Raw genomic sequence first — 21,732 nt, forward strand, 5'->3', positions numbered from 1 at the left:
TACAAGTAAATATATGCCATTATTTCACTAGAAAAAGAATAACATCTTCGTCTTTAACCAAAACAGAACCAAAAAAATTGGGAATTAGCAACTATCTATATCTGTATTAGACTGACTACCAACGATAACAATGTGCCTACTAAAAATTACAACTGAGCACATCGAATCAATTATAACTACACATAATCACATAATTCTCAAAAACCCTCCCAGCAAAACAGCCAACAAATGTATACAATCACTCACCGAAGAACATTCTTCGCGTGCAATTTCACATATAGTGAAACTTGAAATCTCTTTTGCAATTCATTGAGCCGAACTCCCAATGCACCTGCAATCACATTGAAAGTGCACACAAACACAAAACTACAAATTCCTAGCTCTCATTTTCCTTCCCATTTTCGCTCTGCACCCCATTCACATTATTTGCCCTACACTCAACCTCCAATTTTCTCTCCTCGAAAACCCCACCAACCCCATTACTACAACTATTGTTATTGTTATTATTCTTGGGAACCACGCTTTCCAAAGACTTCAAATTCCCATTACTCAAAACCCCATCTTTAATCTTATTTTCAATGCAGCAGTCCTTCCGTCCTGCTTTAGCCTCCACCATTGCTAGATGCTCCATGGCATCGCGTGCGCGCTTCTTGGCAGCTGCAGCCTCGCGGACCTTCCTCTCAGCCTCAGCACGCGCCACGGCAGCAGCCTTGGCCATCGAGGCGGAGGCAATGCGGGCGGCGCAGAGGAGGACGGAGGCGGAGCGGGCGTCGAGGCGGGTGGTGGCGGTGTGGGGTTGGAATTGGAAGAAGGAGAAATTGGGGTCAGAGCAAGGAGGACAAAGGTAAGAAGAAGAAGGGTTGTTGGTGGTGGTGGTGTTGGGGAGGCAGTGAGTGTGGGTGAGAGAGGAGCATTTGGAGCAAGGGGTGTGGTTGTGAATTGGGGGGTTGGGAGGGGTGAAGTGGTCAAAGCAGAGAGGGCAGAAGGAAGAAGGGTGGAGGCGGAGGACGCAGGAGGTGCAGAGGAGACGGTCGACGCCTCGGAGCCTGACGTGGTGGAAATGGAATTGGGCCCACTTGTGGTTGTGGGTGTCGGTGTGGGACCCGCCTGATTGGCTTGCTTTGCCGCAATTGTTGCATTCTGCTTGGCCTTTTGGTGATGGTGGGTTTCGATTTGTGTTGGGATTGTTGGAGGGTGTGGAGAGGTTCATTTGATTATTGGTATTAGGGTTAGGGTTAGGGTTAGGGTTGCAGAGAGAGGAAGGAAGGAAGGAAGGAGGAGAGTGAGAACGAAGACGAAGAGGGAAGAACGAAGAAGTGGGTTTTCGTTTTATTGGGGTTGAGCCTACGACGTCGTTCTTTAAACTAAGGTTTTTTTTTTTTTTTTTTAATTAATTAATTATTTTTTATTTTTTAATAATATTTTTTAATGGCTATTACTTTTATATAATAATAATAACAATAATAATAATAATAATAGGTAAAGTAGAGAGAAAATCCAATTAAATTTCAAATTGGAATTTAATTAGAGTTTAATTTTGCGCCATGTGTCTCATCTAATCTAAATTTTACAATTTTGTGCCAAGTGAGTTAATTTAGTGTAAAAGTTGAATTTCAATTAGAGTTTAATTTTGCATCATGTATCCCATCTAATCTAAATTTTTAAATTTTTGTGCTAAATTAGTTAATTTAGTGTAAAAAACGAGAAGTCCAATATAGTAAACCATAAAAAACATAATCATATAACTAAAAAAAATTCAAATTTATAAGTCATCTATATATATATTAATAGGTAAAGTTTAGAGAAAATTGAATTAAAATTTGAAATTATAATCAAATTTTACATTATGTGTCTAAATTTATGTGAGATCTACAACATAATTATCCACTTTAGCTTATGCCATGTGTTTACTTAAATTTTTTAATATTTGTGTCAAGTGAGTTAATGAGTGCAAAATACTAAGAATCTAATATTAATAAACTATAAAAAAAAAAAAAAAAAAATCACATAAACTCAATCAAAATCACCACATGTTTCTCAAAAAATAAATAAAATAAAAATCACCGCATAGCAAAAATCACCACACGTTCTATTTTATTAAATGTAAGGACACGATTGTTTAACGACCTAAGAATGACATTGGGCTCGTGGGTAAAGGGCCCTAACAATGTAATTTGTAGAGAGTGGACTTGAAAGGCAGGACCTTGGTCACAAGTCAGCAGTTTAATCATCGTTTTTATGGAAGCTTTTACATGGGAGGGCTTAGCTTGACTAACTAATCATTCCATTGGTATGGGTTGTAGGATTTAAGTCCTCTAATTGCGTCCGAGGAGCACAGTATCCTTCCCATTCCCCCTTTTGCAGGATTTTTCCCTCCCTTTGGGGGATCCCCTTTTCCTTCGCTTTCTTTTTCCTTTTATACTAGTGTTCACTTTCCCTTTTAGTGTCCACGTGTAAGTTTTACTTTCTGGGGTGCAAACCTGTCCTGTCAATCCATACCTAGAGTGGTTGGGGGCGATTGGAAAAGTTAAATAGCATGGTTTGGAGTATGGGCCTGTCAGATGCAGGATTCTGTATTACGATGTTGGCAGCTTTCTCCCTCGTCCTGCCCCTGTACTGAGTTTGTCCTTTTCTTCAGGCGTTTTGTGAGGTGCTGAGCATAAGATCGTCCTCGGCCATATCCTTATGCCTTTTTTGGGCCTTCACTATGCGTCCTCGGTAATAGCTCTCCTCGGCTTAGGCCTTGGGCCCTAATGTAGAGTGGGCCTGGGCCACGAATTCTCTGGCCCCACAATAGCCCCTCAAAATCCTGCTGCCCGACTTTTTAGTTGGGGAGGAGGGTTTTGGTGATGTTGGGCCCACATCATGGCTCGCTCAAATTCTGTACTTTACTGATGTTTGTGTTTTTCCATTTGCATGGGAGATGTGCCGAATTAAGAGGCATCCCTTTAGTTTTTACTTACGCGGTGTCCTTTGACGTTTCAGTGCTCGAGGCGCACCTTCACGAGGATCTTCAAATCTTATGGTTGCAGATGGTGTTGGAAATCAAGCCAAAACCGTCTTGTCCGTAGCATTCCTTGGAAACCTGCATAAATTAAATGCCACCACCTTGCCCTTTATATAAGTAGGATAGGAGGTTATTCCCCTTACACATAAACCCTTCGGCTCCCTTCAAAATCATAATCCTTCAGCCATAATCACAGTCTCCATATCCAGTGCTATCCCCCCTTAGTGCAATATGTTTGAGGCACGGGTGGGGATGAAGGAACTACACCCGCTATAGAGGCATCGGACCCTTCCGAGACTCAAGGTGGTGCGGTCTAGACAGGGGAGACACAGACTCAAGATAATCTTCCGTTTTGATAAGGTGGGGATGGTATCTCTGCCTCTTTCAGTCAAAATCCGAAGCAGGTACTAGTCGCATCAAATTCTTGGTGCGTCAGAAGTGGTTTTCCGCTATCAGCGCCGTCTGCTCTATCGCAGGCGTGGCTAACATGGAGGCTCATCAGCTTCCGGCTCCCTGCACCTTTTCTTCAACGGTGCTAGCCCCAAGCTGGGTTCTTTTGTTGCCTGAGTTATGGGCATGTAAAAGTATTGAGGAATGGTTTTCGTAGACACCATTTTAGAACTGCTGCATCTCTCTTTTGTTTTTTGTTCACTTCCTTGTATCTTTTCTTTTTGCTTATGTAATTAGTTTCTAACATAAGCTTATTCAAGCTCTTTCATTGTACATTGTACTCTCTCTTTATTTTAATAAAAGATGAATCTATTTCCTTCTATATACTTTTCTATTCTGCAACAATTACTTTGTGAATGGGTGTACTACATGTGTATTTTCCTTTAATGATACTTAGGGTAGGAAACCTTGAAACAAAAAGCTATTAACTTGAACTTAGCGACATTATCGAATATAATAATGCTAACCTACAGTATATTAAACTTATGAGACTAACCGAGATAACAGCTGAGCGCTCCGTAATGCGTGTGAGGCAGCCGTCCGAGAATGATAAACTCAAAATAAACCATCCGAGAAGGTTGCCGAGTAGTGAGGGACTTTGGCCGTGTTTTTGATAACACCTGGCCCTATCACAACCCCGTCAGTTCCCCTGGTATTGAGGATCCGAGGGTAGACTGGGGATTCCATTCAGTCTAGGTACTAACCCAACTATTAATGGGTAACTCCTCTCCGGGGTAGAGTCTAAGGGCCATATAATGTCCAGGTTGTGTCCAAAACTTGTATTTTTTCTCTTAAATAGTCGGTTTCCCCATAGGCTTGAGTCCGAGGACCATACAAGGCCTTGGTTCTGTCCAAAACTTGTATTTTTTCCACTAAGTAGTTGGTTTCCCCATAGGCTTGTGTCCGAGGACCATACAAGGCCTTGGTTCTGTCTAAAACTTGTATTGTTTCTTCTAAGTAGTTGGTTTCCCCATAGGCTTGAGTCCGAGGACCATACAAGACCTTGGTTCTGTCCAAAACTTGTATTTTTTCTGCTAAGTAGTTGGTTTCCCCATAGGCTTGAGTCCGAGGACTATACAAGGCCTTGGTTCTGTCCAAAACTTGTATTGTTTCTTCTAAGTAGTTGGTTTCTTCTAAGTAGTTGGTTTCTCCAGAGGTTTGAGTCCGAGGACCATACAAGGTCTTGGTTCTATCCAAAACTTGTATTGTTTCTTCTAAGTAGCTGGTTTTCCCAGAGGCTTGAGTCCAAGGACCATACAAGGCCTTGGTTCTGTCCAAAACTTGTATTGTTTCTTCTAAGTAGTTGGTTTCCCCAGAGGCTTGAGTCCGAGGACCATACAAGGCCTTGGTTCTGTCCAAAACTTGTATTGCTTCTTCTAAGTAGTTGGTTTCCCTAGAGACTTGAGTCCGAGGACCATACAAGGCCTTGGTTCTGTCCAAAACTTGTATTGCTTCTTCTAAGTAGTTGGTTTTCCCAGAGGCTTGAGTCCGAGGACCATACAAGGCCTTGGTTCTGTCCAAAACTTGTATTACTTCTTCTAAGTAGTTGGTTTCCCCAGAGGCTTGAGTCCGAGGACCATACAAGGTCTTGGTTCTGTCCAAAACTTATAATTGCTTCTTCTAAGTAGTTGGTTTCCCCAGAGGCTTGAGTCCGAGGACCATACAAGGCCTTGGTTCTGTCCAAAACTTGTAATTGCTTCTTCTAAGTAGTTGGTTTCCCCAGAGGCTTGAGTCTGAGGACCATACAAGACCTTGGTTCTGTCCAAAACTTGTATTGCTTCTTCTAAGTAGTTGGTTTCCCCAGAGGCTTGAGTTTGAGGACCATACAAGGCCTTGGTTTTGTCCAAAACTTGTATTGCTTATTCTAAGTAGTTGGTTTCCCCAGAGGCTTGAGTCCGAGGACTATACAAGGCCTTGGTTCTGTCCAACACTTGTATTGCTTCTTCTAAGTAGTTAGTTTCCCCAGAGGCTTGAGTCCGAGGACTATACAAGACCTTGATTCTGTCCAAAACTTGTATTACTTCTTCTAAGTAGTTGGTTTCCCCAGAGGCTTGAGTCCGAGGACCATACAAGACCTTGGTTCTGTCCAAAACTTGTATTGCTTATTCTAAGTAGTTGGTTTCCCTAGAGGCTTGAGTCCGAGGACCATACAAGGCCTTGGTTCTGTCCAAAACTTGTATTGCTTCTTCTAAGTAGTTGGTTTCCCCAGAGGCTTGAGTCCGAGGACCATACAAGGCCTTGGTTCTGTCCAACACTTGTATTGCTTCTTCTAAGTAGTTGGTTTCCCCAGAGGCTTGAGTCCGAGGACCATACAAGGCCTTGGTTCTGTCCAAAACTTGTATTGCTTCTTCTAAGTAGTTGGTTTCCCCAGAGACTTGAGTTCGAGGACCATACAAGGCCTTGGTTCTGTCCAAAACTTGTATTGCTTCTTCTAAGTAGTTGGTTTCCCTAGAGGCTTGAGTCCGAGGACCATATAAGGCCTTGGTTCTGTCCAAAACTTGTATTACTTCTTCTAAGTAGTTGGTTTCCCCAAAGGCTTGAGTCCGAGGACCATACAAGGCCTTGGTTCTGTCCAACACTTATATTGCTTCTTCTAAGTAGTTGGTTTCCCCAGAAGCTTGAGTCCGAGGACCATACAAGGCCTTGGTTCTGTCCAAAACTTGTATTGTTTATTTATTTATTTTTCGAAGACTAGCCCCTCAACCAAGGTGGGGAGAGTTAGCTTGATGTTGGAAGCCCCTAGAGCTGCCCGTGCCATTGGCACTGTGAGGCGTAGCCCTAGCAAAAATTTATGTCGGAGCAACAACAGCATGTTGCTGGAAATGGAGGAACCTTCGCAGACCTTTGCTTGACAGAGGCTCAACTCCACCGCCACCTGTGCCAACGCACAAGCCTCCCCACAAACGGCGTCAATTATAAGGACACGATTGTTTAACGACCCAAGAATGACATTGGGCTCGTGGGTAAAGGGCCCTAACAATGTAATTTGTAAAGAGTGGGCTTGAAAGGCAGGACATTGGTCACAGGTCAGCAGTTTAATCATGGTTTTTATGGAAGCTTTTACATGGAAGGCCTTAGCTTGACTAGCTAATCATTCCATTGGTATGGGTTGTAGGATTTAAGTCCTCTGATTGCGTCCGAGGAGCACAGTATCCTTCCCATTCCCTCTTTTGCAGGATTTTTCCCTCCCTCAGGGGGATCCCCTTTTCCTTCGCTTTCTTTTTCCTTTTATACTAGTGTTCACTTTCTCTTTTAGTGTCCACGTGTAAGTTTTACTTTCTAGGGTGCAGACCTGTCCTGTCAATCCATACCTAGAGTGGTTGGGGGCGGTTGGAAAAGTTAAATAGCATGGTTTGGAATATGGGCCTGTCAGATGCAGGATTCTGTATTACGATGTTGGCAGCTTTCTCCCTTGTCCTGCCCCTGTACTGAGTTTGTCCTTTTCTTCAGGCGTTTTGTGAGGTGCTGAGCATAAGATCGTCGTCGGCCATATCCTTGTGCCTTTTTTTGGGCCTTCACTATGTGTCCTCGGTAATAGCTCTCCTCAGCTTAGGCCCTGGGCCCTAATGTAGAGTGGGTCTGGGTCACGAATTCTCTGGCCCCACATTAAAAATTAGAAAAAGAAAATGATTATAAGTAGTATTAAATTTAGGTAAGAATTTTAATATGTGACTAATTACGTTTATTTTTAAAAATAATTTGACTAATTATCTATATTTTATGATAAAATTGTGTTTAATTTTAAATGTATCTATATGTATGCATGAATGCATGTGTTACATGCTTTAAAAAAAAATTAATTTGACTAATTAGTTATATTTTTATAATAAAAATTTTGTTTAGTTTTAAATGCATTCATATGTTTGCATAGAGTTACATGCTAGTTTATTTTAATGGCCATAACAAAAAAAGTGTTTAGAATCTTCAAACCTCTTCGAGTATTTGGCAAGAAGTTTCAAACCCAAGATCTCATAGATATTATGAGATCTTAAGAACTGCTAAGCTAACTCCTTAAAGTTATTACTTATTAGAATTTAGAAGTAATATTTTTCAATAAAACTAGGACAACAATTTTACAATGATCCAACGGAATTTGCATTCTTCTATCTAATTAATTAATTTATTTTATAATCCATGTGTGTGGTAGTAGACAATTTTGAAAATATTGTGAATTTTTGTTATACTTATAAAAATACTCAATATATTTTTGTGATTAATTGAAATCTTTTTAACCCTATGATTAATTAATGTGCAATTTTAAAGAGAAAATTTTGAAATAAATATTGCGTTTAATATACAATTGCTATGCAAGTTATGCTATGTTAATGAACTTAAATAGAGCTCTTGAACAAAACAAGTTTGAAACTAAAAAATGAGTTTAGTGTTACTTCCATAAGTATCCCCAGAGGTAGGCTCAATGGACTTGAGATGTAACGTAAAGTTGGAGGTTTCAGGTTTTATTCACCACACTATAGATTCATGGATAAATACCGCTTCTTTAATTAATATTAATTTTTTTTTATTTATCAATTCCATAGTTATAATAGGGAAAAGAGATTTGAACTTTAAATGTTTTTGTTAGAAATATTAGAAAGTGTTAATTCAGTTGAGTTACAAGGATATTAAAAAAATAAATAAAACCAAATTGAGCTTAGTGTTAAGCTTTAAGGATTTTTTTTTGGTGAGTCTACTAAGCGTGAGTTTTATAAGAAAAAAGAAACACACCAATATATATATATATATATATGTGTGTGTGTGTGTGTATTTATTTTGAGAACGAAAATACACCAAATTTGAATGCTATAATACTCGAAAGGATTTGACTTATAACTTATTTAACTAAGGTCACAAATGTGAAATAAAATTTTAAAAAAAAATTCAAATTCTCTCTTTATAAGAAAAAATAATTTTGAATTTTTTAATATAGAAATTTAAAATTTAAAACAAGTACAAAGCTCTTACATTTTATTTTGTGATAACAATATTGTCCAATGATCTTTGAACACTAGACTCTTTTTTTTTTTAATTTTTTTTTAATGTTTTGTAAAAAGGTATGGACAATAGTATTAAAGATGTGACTTATTTATTGTCACTTACAAGATTCAATAGTTTGAAAATGTCCAAATTAAACATTTCCATAAACTTGAATTGTTGAGACTAGGTTTTAATGTTGGCAACTATGAACAATACCTTGCTCAAGTTCGGGGTTTTTAAACAAGTGTTAAAATATATTCAAGATGAAGTGCATGTTATTGCGCAACTCGTAGTTATCACGACAGATGCTTGATCAATTGAGAATACCAAGTGTCAATTGATTGAGGCTAGCATTCAATCAATCCAAAGTCAAGATTCTAGTTTTTTGTTTTCAACCCATTCTAGCCCACAAATTGCCAAGGGTTTTGTGCCTACCAAACCCAACTATAAAAGAAGGAAAATACTAGAAGTACAAACTATCTTACAAATTTTTTTATAAGTTACTGATGTAGTGAGTGACTATTGATAAGTGAAAAAATGATATTAATGGTAGGCTCAGATAAGAACTAGTAAAAATTGGCCACATCAACAATTTGTAAAAATATTGTAAAATAGTTTGTAGCTATAGCATTACTTATAAAAGAAACCCTAGGGAACATGAACAAATACTTTTCAAGAGCTTTTTATTGCATCTAGCTCTAGAACACAATTGAATCTTCTCATTAACTCCTCAAATGTGAAAAGGATTATCACAATTACAAATCAAACTTCAGGGCACCAATCTTTCATAAACCAAGCCAATAGGACCAAAAGCACTTGAATATTAGCTGCCCTAGCCATTTAGGCTTGAATTTTTTAATTACAGCTCCACACAAAAGCACAACACACATGAACAACATAAATATATAAACAACTTGCTTCTAAAGCCACCTTGTTGACTTGACTTATAGTAAACTGGCTGATTCAAGATATTAAGACTCCGGCGCGTCTTTCAGCTGCAATATTTTATCTTTGATTATTAATGATCAGAAAAATGAAATTTAACAGAAGAATCACTTGACATTGTTTCTTCTTGACATCCATGACGTTGAGTAGAGCCTCGTCTATAAGCATTTTTGCATCTATGAATTGAGTATAGAGCTTTGAGAAAAGGACAAAGCTTTAGGGAGGAGAGAAAGGGAGCTTTGTTGTTCACCCTAATGACCTTTGCCATTCTGCTTCTGGATCTTTCTCAATAGCAACTTGCAACAGAATGTAAGACATGGCCATTTGAGGTGGATCCCCGCCTAACAATTTCACCAGTATAGACAACTCTTCTCCAATAGGTACTGCATAAGTTTTACAAATGAGGCTATTGATTTAAGACAAAGGGGAGAAAACAGGAAAAAATACTAATGAGTTAAGCTTGAGAAATGAAAAGTTTCAACTATAGGTTTATTATGGCAAATCTAGCGGAATTTTTTTACTTTTGAAATCAAAATGATTTTATCTATGGACAATAAAGGGAAAACTTCTCTTCTAATGCCCTTTTCTAGAAAAGAACAATTATACTTGCAATGTTTTAAGCTCTTGTAACCTCCATCCATCCCAAGATCAATCTGGTGTTTGATTCCACACCCACGAATTCTAGCAATTTCTCAAAGAAGAGTACAACATATTGAAAAATTTAGTAAGTTTTTCCGTATGCTGGATATAAGACCAGTATTTCAATGAAACATTCTATGTAAGGCAATTATTTATATGAACATTATGTAAAAGAAGGCTTGGACTAGACCTCTACTGCCCTGTAAGTTGAAACTTGTTCAATGTGAAATTAAACTCACAAAAACACAGCAGAATGACATTAGGCAATATTTACAGTAATAATAAAAAAAATCGTAATGATAATTACATAATTATATTGTTCTACTTCTCGGATAACATGAAAAAGTTAACAGAAAAGCACATTTTGAGAAAAATAAGAATACTAAATACGTACATGTCGAGTTGAGATATGCAGTGCCAGTCCACCAGAACCCAGAGTTTATTTCGTTCATGTACTTTGAAAATAAGTTGCTGATTGTGCGGGAAGGCTGAAGCCATGAACTCAGCAAATAGTATAGGAAATTGAACTGCAAATGAAAGACAAGATAACTAAACAACAAAGGTCTATTAACTCTTTATGCACATAGTGACTATCAATTTTGATGTTTTGAAACAATAGCAAACAATTCAAATTTTGAATTTTTAGATTTCTTTGCAACTACCAAATGTTGTTTTTCCTCCCCCCCCCCCCCCCCAAAAAAAAAAAAAACCAAACGTTGGTTGGCAAATAAATTTTTTTTTCATCCAAACAGTGTGAAAAATAGCATTTCAGTCAAAAAAAAAAAAAAAAAAAAAAAAAAAATACAAATACAAATAAAAGAGAAGCAAATGAGAGTTGCAATTTCAATTTGAAGGTATTATTATATGTTAAGAAGTACAAAAAAGTCAATGATAAAAGTATATATCCTTTTTTTTACTTCAATTCTCCTACCAAGAATGCTGGTGCTACAACTGCTTGGAAATTTAAATATAATAGAGGTCATGTATGATGTACCTTCCGAGTGACGGTAAAAAAATAGAGGACATAAAGGCTACAAAGGATGAAATTAGAGGCCAATCTTTCAAATCATCATCACTATAAAACTGCTATAATGGACAATACCATTCTCCATGCGTGTAAGTTCTATCACGAGTTGTTTTACTATGTTAATTACCCTTGTCTATGATTTGAATCATAGTATTATACCAACAGATTAATGCGGCATAAGAAAGACAAAAGAAACCAGACATGTCAAATAAAGAGCCTAATACAGAATCAGATCAATATTTAAAGTACAAATCTGAGAACATTTGGTCACTGGACATATTAGTATGTCAAGTGGGAAGACTTACCTCCTAGGCAGTTCAGATTCCTTGCTTGCATCTCCAATTGCTTGCTGAACTTTTCTGTCCTCAAAGTTCCCACGTAAAGTGTGGATTGATTCCTATGGCTGGGATAGAGCTCCCTTCTAAACTACTCTTCTATTATGCTTTTCTAGAAAAGAGCAAAGACACTTGCAATGTGTGAGCTCTTTTAAACTGCATTTGGAGATCAATTTAAGGATTTGATTCCCCACCTACCAATTCTAGCAAATTCATAATAAGTACACCATTCTGAATAATATACAAAATATTTTGTGTACTGGATGTAAGCCCAATATTGTAATGTAACATTGTATGGAATTGAGCTGACAGGCAAACTGGTATTATTTGACAAAATTTTCCTAATTGTGTGAGATTGAGATAAATCAATTCACGATGTCTAAAAAAGAAGAGCTAGATATTCTTAAATTGACAAAACAATATGGAAAAGGGAAGCTTTGACTAGACCTCTTAATCCCCTGTAATTTGCAACTTGTTGACTATGATTTAAAACTTTGATAACCACATGGTGGAATGATGTTTGAACAATATTTTTTCTTACCTTAAAAAAAAATGTTTAAACAATTTTATGGTAATAATATAGATATTTGAAAAAGTGATTACAAACACATACAAATCTATCGTTCTACATCTTACATAACGTGAAAAATATAACAAAAAAGAAATAAGAAAAGAAGAATAAAAATGCAAACCTTGAATGTCAGCCCGATGATGAGGAGAAAACAGAGGACATTAAAGCAAAAACAGATGAAATTGGAGGTCAATCATTCAGATCATCATCACTGTGGAACACCACGCTGGAGAACACAACACCATTCCCCATGCTTATAACTTCAACCACGGGCTGTGCCTAGCTTAATTAGCTTCATCTGTGATTTATATGATCAGTGACAACCATTCCGATAGATTAAGGTAGAGAAAGATAGAATAAACCAAATAGTTGCATGCCAGATAGAGAACCTATTAAGGCATCAGAGCAATATTTGAAGGACAAATTTGGAAAATTTGTTGCTTGGAAATATTTGTATGTAAAACAGGAAAACTTACTTCCAAGGCAGTTCAAAATCCTTGCTCACATCCCCGAGTTGTTGCTGAACATCCCTTCTCTGTCCTCAAGGTCTGGTGGGTGGGATTCAGGGATTATACAAGCATCACTAAACTAAAGAAGTTTGCAATGAAAAACATAATGTTTTAAATGATTAGAATAATATACTTTTAATCACAATGGACAACAATGATAATGATCTAAAATAAATATAAGGCCTAGAGGCCTAACCTCTATTTCAAGGAGATATAACACGTTAAGATGAATTTCAAAGCCTAAGCATTAAACTAGGGATGAGCATCATGAGCCATACATGAGCAATCCAAAGAGTACTTAGCAATGCTTTCTCTTTCTTTCTTCTTTTTTATAAATTTTTGGGTGACTAGTTTTACAGACTATTTCCAACAGCAGAATGTCAATTCCTATAGTGGACTTCACTACTACGCATTAGATGTTGAAAACCCACTTACAAACATTAGAATCAACAAAAACCAGCAATTTATTCAATTCCTATGCAAGATGAAGAGCATAAAAATAAGTATATAACCCAAAAAGTATAATTCCAATTCCTACAACAAAACAGAGCTATCAAAGACTTTATGCAAAGGAGAAGCAACAAAAGTATGGATTTAATAATCAAACAAACAAACTAAGAAAAATATATCATCTACCATATTAGGGTTTTCTTTCTAAGATAGATCTTGTGTCTGTTTCCAATACTCAAAATAAAAATCACAAGCATATCTTGATTATTAGTTCCAAAGGGATTGAGATGGTTACTTAATCCAACAAATGAAGCCAAAGTATTTGTAACATCTACATATCTAATGGTAATCGCTTCTCATACTTTGCACTCTCCCATGCTCAGAAACATTTAAGCCTCTGAAAAAAGCAAAAAGCACGAAATATTTACTTAGGAACTTGATAGATGGCAAGTACATAACCCTATAACATCAAGACCAGATGATTAATAATTATAGGTTTGAGCTATGAGGGCACCCCGCTTTCTTCTTTAAAAAAAATTATTACTAGTTGAATAAAAAAAGTTTGAAGAACTAAACGATAAATGGAAGAATGAGTACAGTTATTAAAAAATTAAATAGTTTGCTTTCATATGTCACCATTGAAGATCGACTGCTATAGAAAACCAGATTACAGGTTAAGCTTGTTTGTAGCATCTTTGAATGGATAACAGGGCTTTTATTTATTTTTTATAAGCATTGGGGTTTTTGTACTTAAAGCCTTGCCCATTTCTCTTTCTCTATCTCTGAATTATCTGTTTCAGTCCCTACCTACCTATCTTAGTTTTAAGTTTGCATAATGTGTACAATGAATGAGGCCAAATGAGAACAAAACATTTTGCATGATGTTCTAAATGAATAAGACCAAAACATTTCTGCAACCTTAAGGGTTGGAAATTAAAGTTATTGACCATGGATTAAAAATCAGATGCAATAGCATGAAAAGAAGAACATAAAGTTACCTATATGTGAATTAGAATTGTATGGCCCAAAGAAAACAATTGTAATATGGCTTCATTGCCTCCTTCTTTTTTATTGAACATATTAGTTACTAATTGGGGTCTGTTCATTTTTGAATGCCATTCCAAAATTGGGCAACTGCTGCTGGGAAAAAACAAGAGAGGCATTTCTCAGCTCATCCCCTCCACTCCTGGTGGTAACATTCCATTCTCCCCCACACTCTACACACCTTTGTACTAGATCTCCCAAATCTATAACACTAAGCCAAGAATTTTAGCACACTAGATTTCATACCCTAAGACTTTGTTTTTGTTATGGTATTAGGTGATAAATGGGACTCACATGTGTTTTGAGAGGAAATTCTCATGAAACAGTCTCATAAGATACTTTTCCAAAATATAGAGCACTAAAGCCCACACCCTAAATCAATACATATTCTATAGTCAATACATGAAAATGAAATCTTGACTCTTGAGAACCTGCTATAAATTGATTTGTACTTTGAATCCAATATGTCAATGTAGAAGTTGAGTTGTATCCCAAGCTTCTGAAACTGAAAGCATATCCTTTTAGATTGTGCAACTGATATTAGTTAGTGTGTGGTCCATTCCCACCAAGGTTTTTGGGTTGCTCCCTATCTCAAGTGAGATTCCACTTGTTTGACTCGTATTACCCTCCGGCTGCTACTAGGAGGAACTAGTAAACCATATTGGGCTGTAATATTGACAAATAATATACTATTATTTCCAAATGAGTTAGGATCGTCACGAAAAATGAGGAAGAAATGTCACAACAAGAATATATCTTATCATAAAATACTAAAACCTCGAAATTTCTTTCTCATATACACAAATGTAGGTACGTGAGAAGAGTATTAGAAAAATTTATGATTTAAATCAAAATTAGAGAAAATTTGTGTAACTTATGCCAACAAACTTTTTCATTAATCACCAACTAAGGAAGAAAATCATTCAAGGCGGAAGCGTCAAAGGCTGTAATATATGAGTGGTCAATAATGTTTTTGCAGGAAATAATGTCATCAAACATGGAAGATGAATGCATTAGAGGAATAATAATACCAACACCTCTCATTTTCAACTCTTCTTATGGTTGATGGAAACATCATCCCAAATTGATAAGATGGTACCATTGTGATCATTATGAGCAACACTCTAGAAATTATTAGTTTTGGATCCAAAATTTTCATTAATGGTCTCAACAATTAAAATGTAAAACAAAAAATCCCTCAAGTCTTTAGCATATCAATGGCACATACTAATACATACATATACTGCATTATATCAACTTATTGATTTTAAGAAATAAATCAGACTGCATAAAGAGAACTTGGCCCCCAATTCCCCCACCAAACAAGGCCATAATTGAGCTTAATATATACTCAGTACTTGGACAAGGCTTTGCTTGTGCTGATCTGCCCTCCCAATGAGGAATTTTCCAATTCCATGCTTGCTTGAATAAATTTACTATTTTTGGGATATAAAACAATGTCTTCAAGCTTGTCTAAATTGAACCAAGCGTGTAGCAAGTCAACAGATCCATATAAAATGTTTGCTGGGATGTGAACACAATCAGCCATCATAATGAATGGTATGCAGAAACTAGAGCTTGATCATGAATTATAGGATCACCTATACACAATCTTAAATCTTCACTAAGAAGTTGGTCCATATGAATGTCTTTTCTCTTGTTTTTTCATTTATTTTTTTTTATAATATTTTCTTGGTTATACATCACATAAAATGTCTTAGTGTGCGAAACTAGTGGGCAGGCAAACAAGTAGAAAGATTATTTAAGAAGTGGGCAGAACATATTTCCTTCTTCAATTATATATAATGAAGAATATTTAATAAAAAGATCTCAATTGTGCAATACCTCTTGCATTCCTTATGGATATCTCAATTTTCTTCCTTGATCTATGTCTGCTACAAATTCTTCCTTCATCTTCATCTAATACACTAGACACTCTAAGAGGAACATCCCTATCAGTTGAGAAACCAACTGACAAATTGGTTTCAGCAAATGGTGAATTCGCTGCCAGGGCTTCCCTGTTGGAGATAATGCCTTTTGCTTTGCCATATGGTTAAACAAGTCCTCAACTCCCACAGTTGTTTGGATGGCAAACCAAGATGAACCTGTTGATGAAAGAGGTTCAGTGCATTTCATTTTGAGGTGCATCCTTGCCTAACAATTTTCAACAGTATAGACAACTCTTCTCCAATAGGCTTAGACTGCAAAAGTTTTACAAATGAGGTCATTGACTTAAGATGAAGAGGAGAAAACAGAAAACATACTTATGAGTAAAGACTGAGAAACAAAAAATTTCAGCTATAGGTTTATTATTGTGGATCAAATGAAAATTTTTTTACTTTTGGAAACATAATGATTTTATCAATGGACAATAATGGGCAAACTTCTCTTCTATTGCCCTTTTCTAGAAAAGAACAATCATACTCGCAATGATTAAGCTTTTCTAACCTCCATCCATCCCAAGATCAATCTGGTGTTTGATTCGCCACCCATGAATTCTAGGTTTCTAGTAACTTCTTGATAAAGTGTACAACATATTAAAAATTTTAGAAAGTTCTTTTGTATGCCAAATATAAGACCATTATTTCAATGAAACATTCTTTGTAAGACAATTATTTATAGGACAAAGTTTAGCAATGAAACTAGTTGTAGCCTACAGCTACAACCTTATTTAATAAAATAAACATTACTACATATTTTGAAAATCTAAACATTGAATTGCATGTTCTTTACGCTCTTAATACACAAGCCAAATTTTGTATCAATGAGATATTATTTACTATATGATCTATAAACTTATATTTTATGCATAATTTAAACTACAAAAACTTGCAATTTAAACAATTTATTGATGACATAGTTATTAGTCTTTAATTTTCTAGAAATTTTGCAAGTAAGGAGGATATAAGAAGATGTAATATAATGGTGGATTTGTCAAAATTCACCTTTAATAAAAATATATTGAGTAAGGTTGTAGCCTAAGGCTACCAATTTTGTACCTAAACTTTGTCCATAATGGACATTATGTAAAAGAAGGCTTGGACTAGACCTCTAATCCCCAATAAGTTGCAACTCGTTCACTATGAATTTAAACTCACATAAACACAGCAGAATGACATTGAGCAATATTTATAGTAATGATACAAAATTCGTAATGATAATTACATAATTATATTGTTCTACTTCTCAGATAATATGAAAAGGCTAACAGAAAAGCACATTATGAGAAAAATAAGACTTAATAGGTACCTGTCAAGATGAGATATGCAGTACCAGTCTACCAGAACCCAGAGTTTATTTGGTTCATGTACTTGGAAAATAAGTTGCTAACTGTGCAGGAAGGCTGAAGCCACGAACTCAGGAAATAGTATAGGCAATTGAACTGCGAAAGAAAGACAAGATAATTAACAAAGATCTTTAACTCTTTATGCACAGTCACCATCCATTTTGATGTTTTGAAAGAATAGCAACCAATTTAAATTTTGATTTTTAGATTTCTTTGCAAATACCAAACGTTGTTCTTCTCAAAAAAAAAAAAAAAACCAAATGTTGGTTGTTGAATGAAATTTATTTTTCATCACAACAGTGTGAAAAAAAAATCATTTCACAGTCAAAAAAAAAAAAAAAAAAAGGAAAAAAAAAAAAAAAAAAAAGAGAAGCAAATGAGAGTTGCAATTTCAATTTGAAGGTACTATTATATGTTGAGTACAAAAATAGTCAATGATAAAAGTATATATCTTTTTGACTTCAATTCTCCTACCAAGAACACTGATTCTACAACTACTTGGAAATTTTAATATAATAGAGGTCATATTAGTCTACAAACCTTCCTGATGATGGGCAGAAAACAGAGGACATAACGGCTAAAAAGGGCGACATTGGAGGTCAATCTTTCAAATCATCATCACTATAAAACCTACCGCTATAGTGGACAACACCATTCTCCATGCTTGTAAGTTCTATCATGAGTTGTTTTACTATGTTAATTACCCTTGTCTATGATTTGAATCATAGTATCATACCAACAGATTAATGCAGCAAAAGAAACCAAAAAATTGCATGTCAAATAAAGAATCTAATACAGAATCAGATCAATATTTGAAGTACTCTGAGAACATTTGGTCACTGGACATATTAGTATGTAAAGTGGGAATACTAGGCAGTTCAGAATCCTTGCTTGCATCTCCAATAGCTCGCTGAACTTCCTTTTTCTGTCCTCAAAGCTCCCACATATGGTGTGGTTGATTCCTATGGCTGGGATAGAGCTCGCTTCTAAACTTCTCTTCTATTACGCTTTTCTAGAAAAGAGCAAAGGCACTTGCAACGTGTAAGCTCTTTTAAACTGCGTTTGGAGATCAATCTAAGGATTTGATACCCCACCTACCAATTCTAGCAAATTCACAATAAGTACACCATTCTCAATAATATACAAAATATTTTGTGTACTGGATGTAAGCCCATTATTGTAATGTAACATTATATGGACTTGAGCTGAAAGGCAAACTGGTATTATTTGACAAAATTTTACTAATTGTGTTAGATTGAGATAAATCAATTCATGATGTCTAAAAAAGAAGAGCTTGATATTCTTAAATTGACAAAACAATATGGTAAAGGGAAGCTTTAACTAGACCTCTTAATCCCCTGTAATTTGCAACTTGTTGACTATGATTTAAAACTTAGATAACCACATGGTGGAATGATTTTTAAACAAATTTTTATTTAATTTTTTTTTTCCTGACCTATCAAAAAAAAATTGAACAATTTTATGGTAATAATATAGAAATTCGAAAAGTGATTACAAACACATACAAATCTATTGTTCTACATTTTAGATAAAATGAATAATCTATCAAAAAAGAAATAAGAAAAGAAGAATAAAAATGCAAACCTTGAATGCATGCCCGATGATGATGAGAAAACAGAGGACATTAAACCTACAACAGATGAAATTGGAGGCCAATCGTTCAGATCATCATCACTGTGGAACACCACAATGTAGTGCACAACACCATTCTCCATGCTTATAACTTCAACTACAGGCTGTGCCCAGCTTAATTAGCTTCATCTGTGATTTATATGAGTAGAGAAAACCACCAATAAATTAAGGTAGAGAGAGATAGAATAAACTAAATAGTTGCATGCCAGATAGAGAACCTATTAAGGCATTAGAGCAATATTTGAAGGACAAATTTGGGGAATTTGTTCCTTGGAAATATTTGTATGTAAAACAGAAAAACTTACTTCCACGGAAGTTCAAAATCCTTGCTTGCATCCCCAAGTTGTCGCTGAACATTCTTTCTCTGTCGTCGGGATCTGGTGGCTGGGATTCAGGGCTTATTCAGGGTAACAAGCATCACTAAAAGTAAAAAGTTTGCAAAGCAAAACGTAATGTTTTAAATGATTAGAATAATTTACTTTTAATCATAATGGGCAACAATGATAATGATCTAAAATAAATATAAGGCCTAGAGACCTAACCTCTATTTCAAGGAGATATAACATGTTAAGAGGAATTTCAAGTCTAAGCATTAAACTAGGGATGAGCATCATGAGCCAACACGAGCAATCCAAAGAGTAGTTAGCAATGCTTTCTCTTTGTTTTTTCATTTTTATAAATTTTGGGGTGACTAGTTGTACAGACCATATAGAAACAAAAGAATTTCAATTCCTAAAGTGGACTTCACTACTATGTCTTATAGGTTGAAAACCCACCTACAAACATTAGAATCAACAAAAAGCAGCAACTTATTCAACTCCTATGCAAGATAAGGAGCATAAAAATAACCCAAAAAGTATAATCCCAATTCCTAAAACAAAACAGGGCTATCAAAGACAAGAAACACATCACTAACACTAGAAATCTATGTTCATCCAGATTCAAGCTTTTAAAGTTGTAACATCAAAGCCTGAAGATTAGCAACTATACATTCAAGCCCTCAAAATTAAGGATAGAAGGTTGCATAAGTTGTAGATAAGCAACTATACACTCAGTCTGGGTTCTTTTTAAAAAATAATAATAAAAATTCTTCCTTGACATTCACCATCATTGGTGATAGTATCGTTGTGAGTTTGGCCTAAATTTGAGAAAGTTGCTAGTAATTTCTTTGGTGGGAGTTTTTGAGAGATAATTAAAATAATAAATTGATGTTTCAGCCAAATGACAGATGTAGCAGAAGAGGAAGAAGTTACCATTTATTGGTTCAGACTTGCTCACACGCAGATTTCAAGATTTCATCAACATGCGATTAAGAAAACCATTGCTGACAGTGTCGTGAGTTTTGCCAGAATTTGATAAAATGACGGAAGGTCATTGTTTATTTCCCTGAAATCAAGAATATGAGCAAGACCCACATAAATATTAGGCAAAAATGCAAAACTAACCCTCTAACTTTCACTTTTTTTTTCTTTTTTTTTTTTAATTTGGAATTAAAAGAAAATAAGAAAAATCTGGAAAAACCAAGCAGAGGCCCAACCCTATCCTATCGCTTGGATGGTCTCTCGTCATCCTCTCCACCATATCATCGTCATCCGAATCATCTTTATCCGACCTATTCCTCTTTGCCGGAACATCAACCTTCCCCACCATCTTCGTCTTCATCCTCCTCATCGATTTCTTCCTCCTCGCTGCCGTTCTCCTCTGGCTCAAAATCACTAGCATCTTCCTCATCCTCGGCACGTTCCCTGAAATCAAGAAAATGAGCAAGACCCATATAAATATTAAAAAGCAAATGAAATAGAAAGAGGATGAAATAAGTAGGAAAATGTTACCAATCAGTATCAGAATCCAAGTACGCTTCAGAATCCAAATCCCCATCCCTAAAGAAAACCATATGAGTTATTAGTGTACCGAAATCAAGAAAATGAGCCAGACCCATGGAAATATTAAACCGCAAATGACATAGAAAGAGGTAGGCATTTGATTTGAGTTGTTCACTTTTAAATGCAAATGAGTTAAAATTCGGTGACATTGTTCATTTGATTAATCTATCTAAAATTCCAGCCTAAAATTTCAAACCCATCAAGCAATTTTGGATCCATCACAATATAGCTGAATCTAAGCAACAACAACAAACCGCTTTAATTCAAATTTATGTGAATATGTTAAATTTCATCAATCTGCGTTGTTAGTAATTTATTTTCCGTCGGAATTTTAACCAGAAAATAAAAGAAGAAGAAGCAGAACGAGTTACCTCATCATATGCTCAGGATGATCAATTAATTTGATGATTGGGATGTGAGAAATGTTGTGCCAGTCCTCGCCTGTCTCTCTTTGGCAACGTTTCTTGATAATTGGGCAGTCAAAGATCTCCAATTCCTTCAATGGAGTTGTACGCAGGAAATCCGGCAACGACCCTAAGTTCCAGCAGGAGCGAAGTATCAACTTTTGAAGACGTGGCATTATAGTAATACAGTCTTCGTCTTCTTTTGCTCCTCCTCTCGTTCCTCCAATCCATTCTTCCCACTCGGGGAAGCCATCGATTTCGAGATATTTCAAATTTGGGAATATTTTTATGTCTTCTTTCTTCTTTTCAGATTCTATTCCCAAAAATTCAACTCCCACTTTTTTCAACCTCTGATTCCATCCATCCAATATAGTTAATGATTCGAGGCACGGAAGAATCCCCAAAGGAGGCAAACTCATTAAGTCCAAGGCGAGATCGATATGAAGCTCTTTCAAATTGGTTAAAGACGCCAACCAAATAGGAGACATTGTGGTGCCCATGTAATTACTAATGCGTAACTTCTCCAAGTCTCGAGGTGGCTCTAACGCATTAAAA

The 21,732-nt window shown here is 35.9% G+C and overlaps 1 protein-coding gene and 1 long non-coding RNA gene across 2 annotated transcripts; both read right to left on the bottom strand.

The window, feature by feature from the left end:
* LOC115981652 lies at positions 1 to 1,275 on the bottom strand. The gene has a single exon (XM_031103939.1). It carries the CDS (start codon positions 1,208 to 1,210, stop codon positions 377 to 379), a length of 834 nt encoding a protein of 277 aa, XP_030959799.1. The 5' UTR covers positions 1,211 to 1,275; the 3' UTR covers positions 1 to 376.
* A 7,810-nt stretch (positions 1,276 to 9,085) lies between these two features.
* Positions 9,086 to 21,586, bottom strand: LOC115981487. Its single transcript, XR_004089368.1, has 14 exons — positions 21,145 to 21,586; positions 20,723 to 20,770; positions 20,428 to 20,635; positions 20,144 to 20,276; positions 19,196 to 19,310; positions 18,843 to 19,019; positions 17,778 to 18,249; positions 17,201 to 17,333; positions 15,797 to 16,152; positions 12,425 to 14,617; positions 12,070 to 12,246; positions 11,348 to 11,580; positions 10,410 to 10,542; positions 9,086 to 9,759 (listed from the first exon to the last, which is right to left on the bottom strand). It is a non-coding gene; the product is annotated as an uncharacterized LOC115981487 (long non-coding RNA).
* Positions 21,587 to 21,732: the final 146 nt, after the last annotated feature.

The sequence above is a fragment of the Quercus lobata genome, chromosome 3 (assembly GCF_001633185.2).
Source record: "Quercus lobata isolate SW786 chromosome 3, ValleyOak3.0 Primary Assembly, whole genome shotgun sequence".
NCBI lineage: Eukaryota > Viridiplantae > Streptophyta > Magnoliopsida > Fagales > Fagaceae > Quercus > Quercus lobata.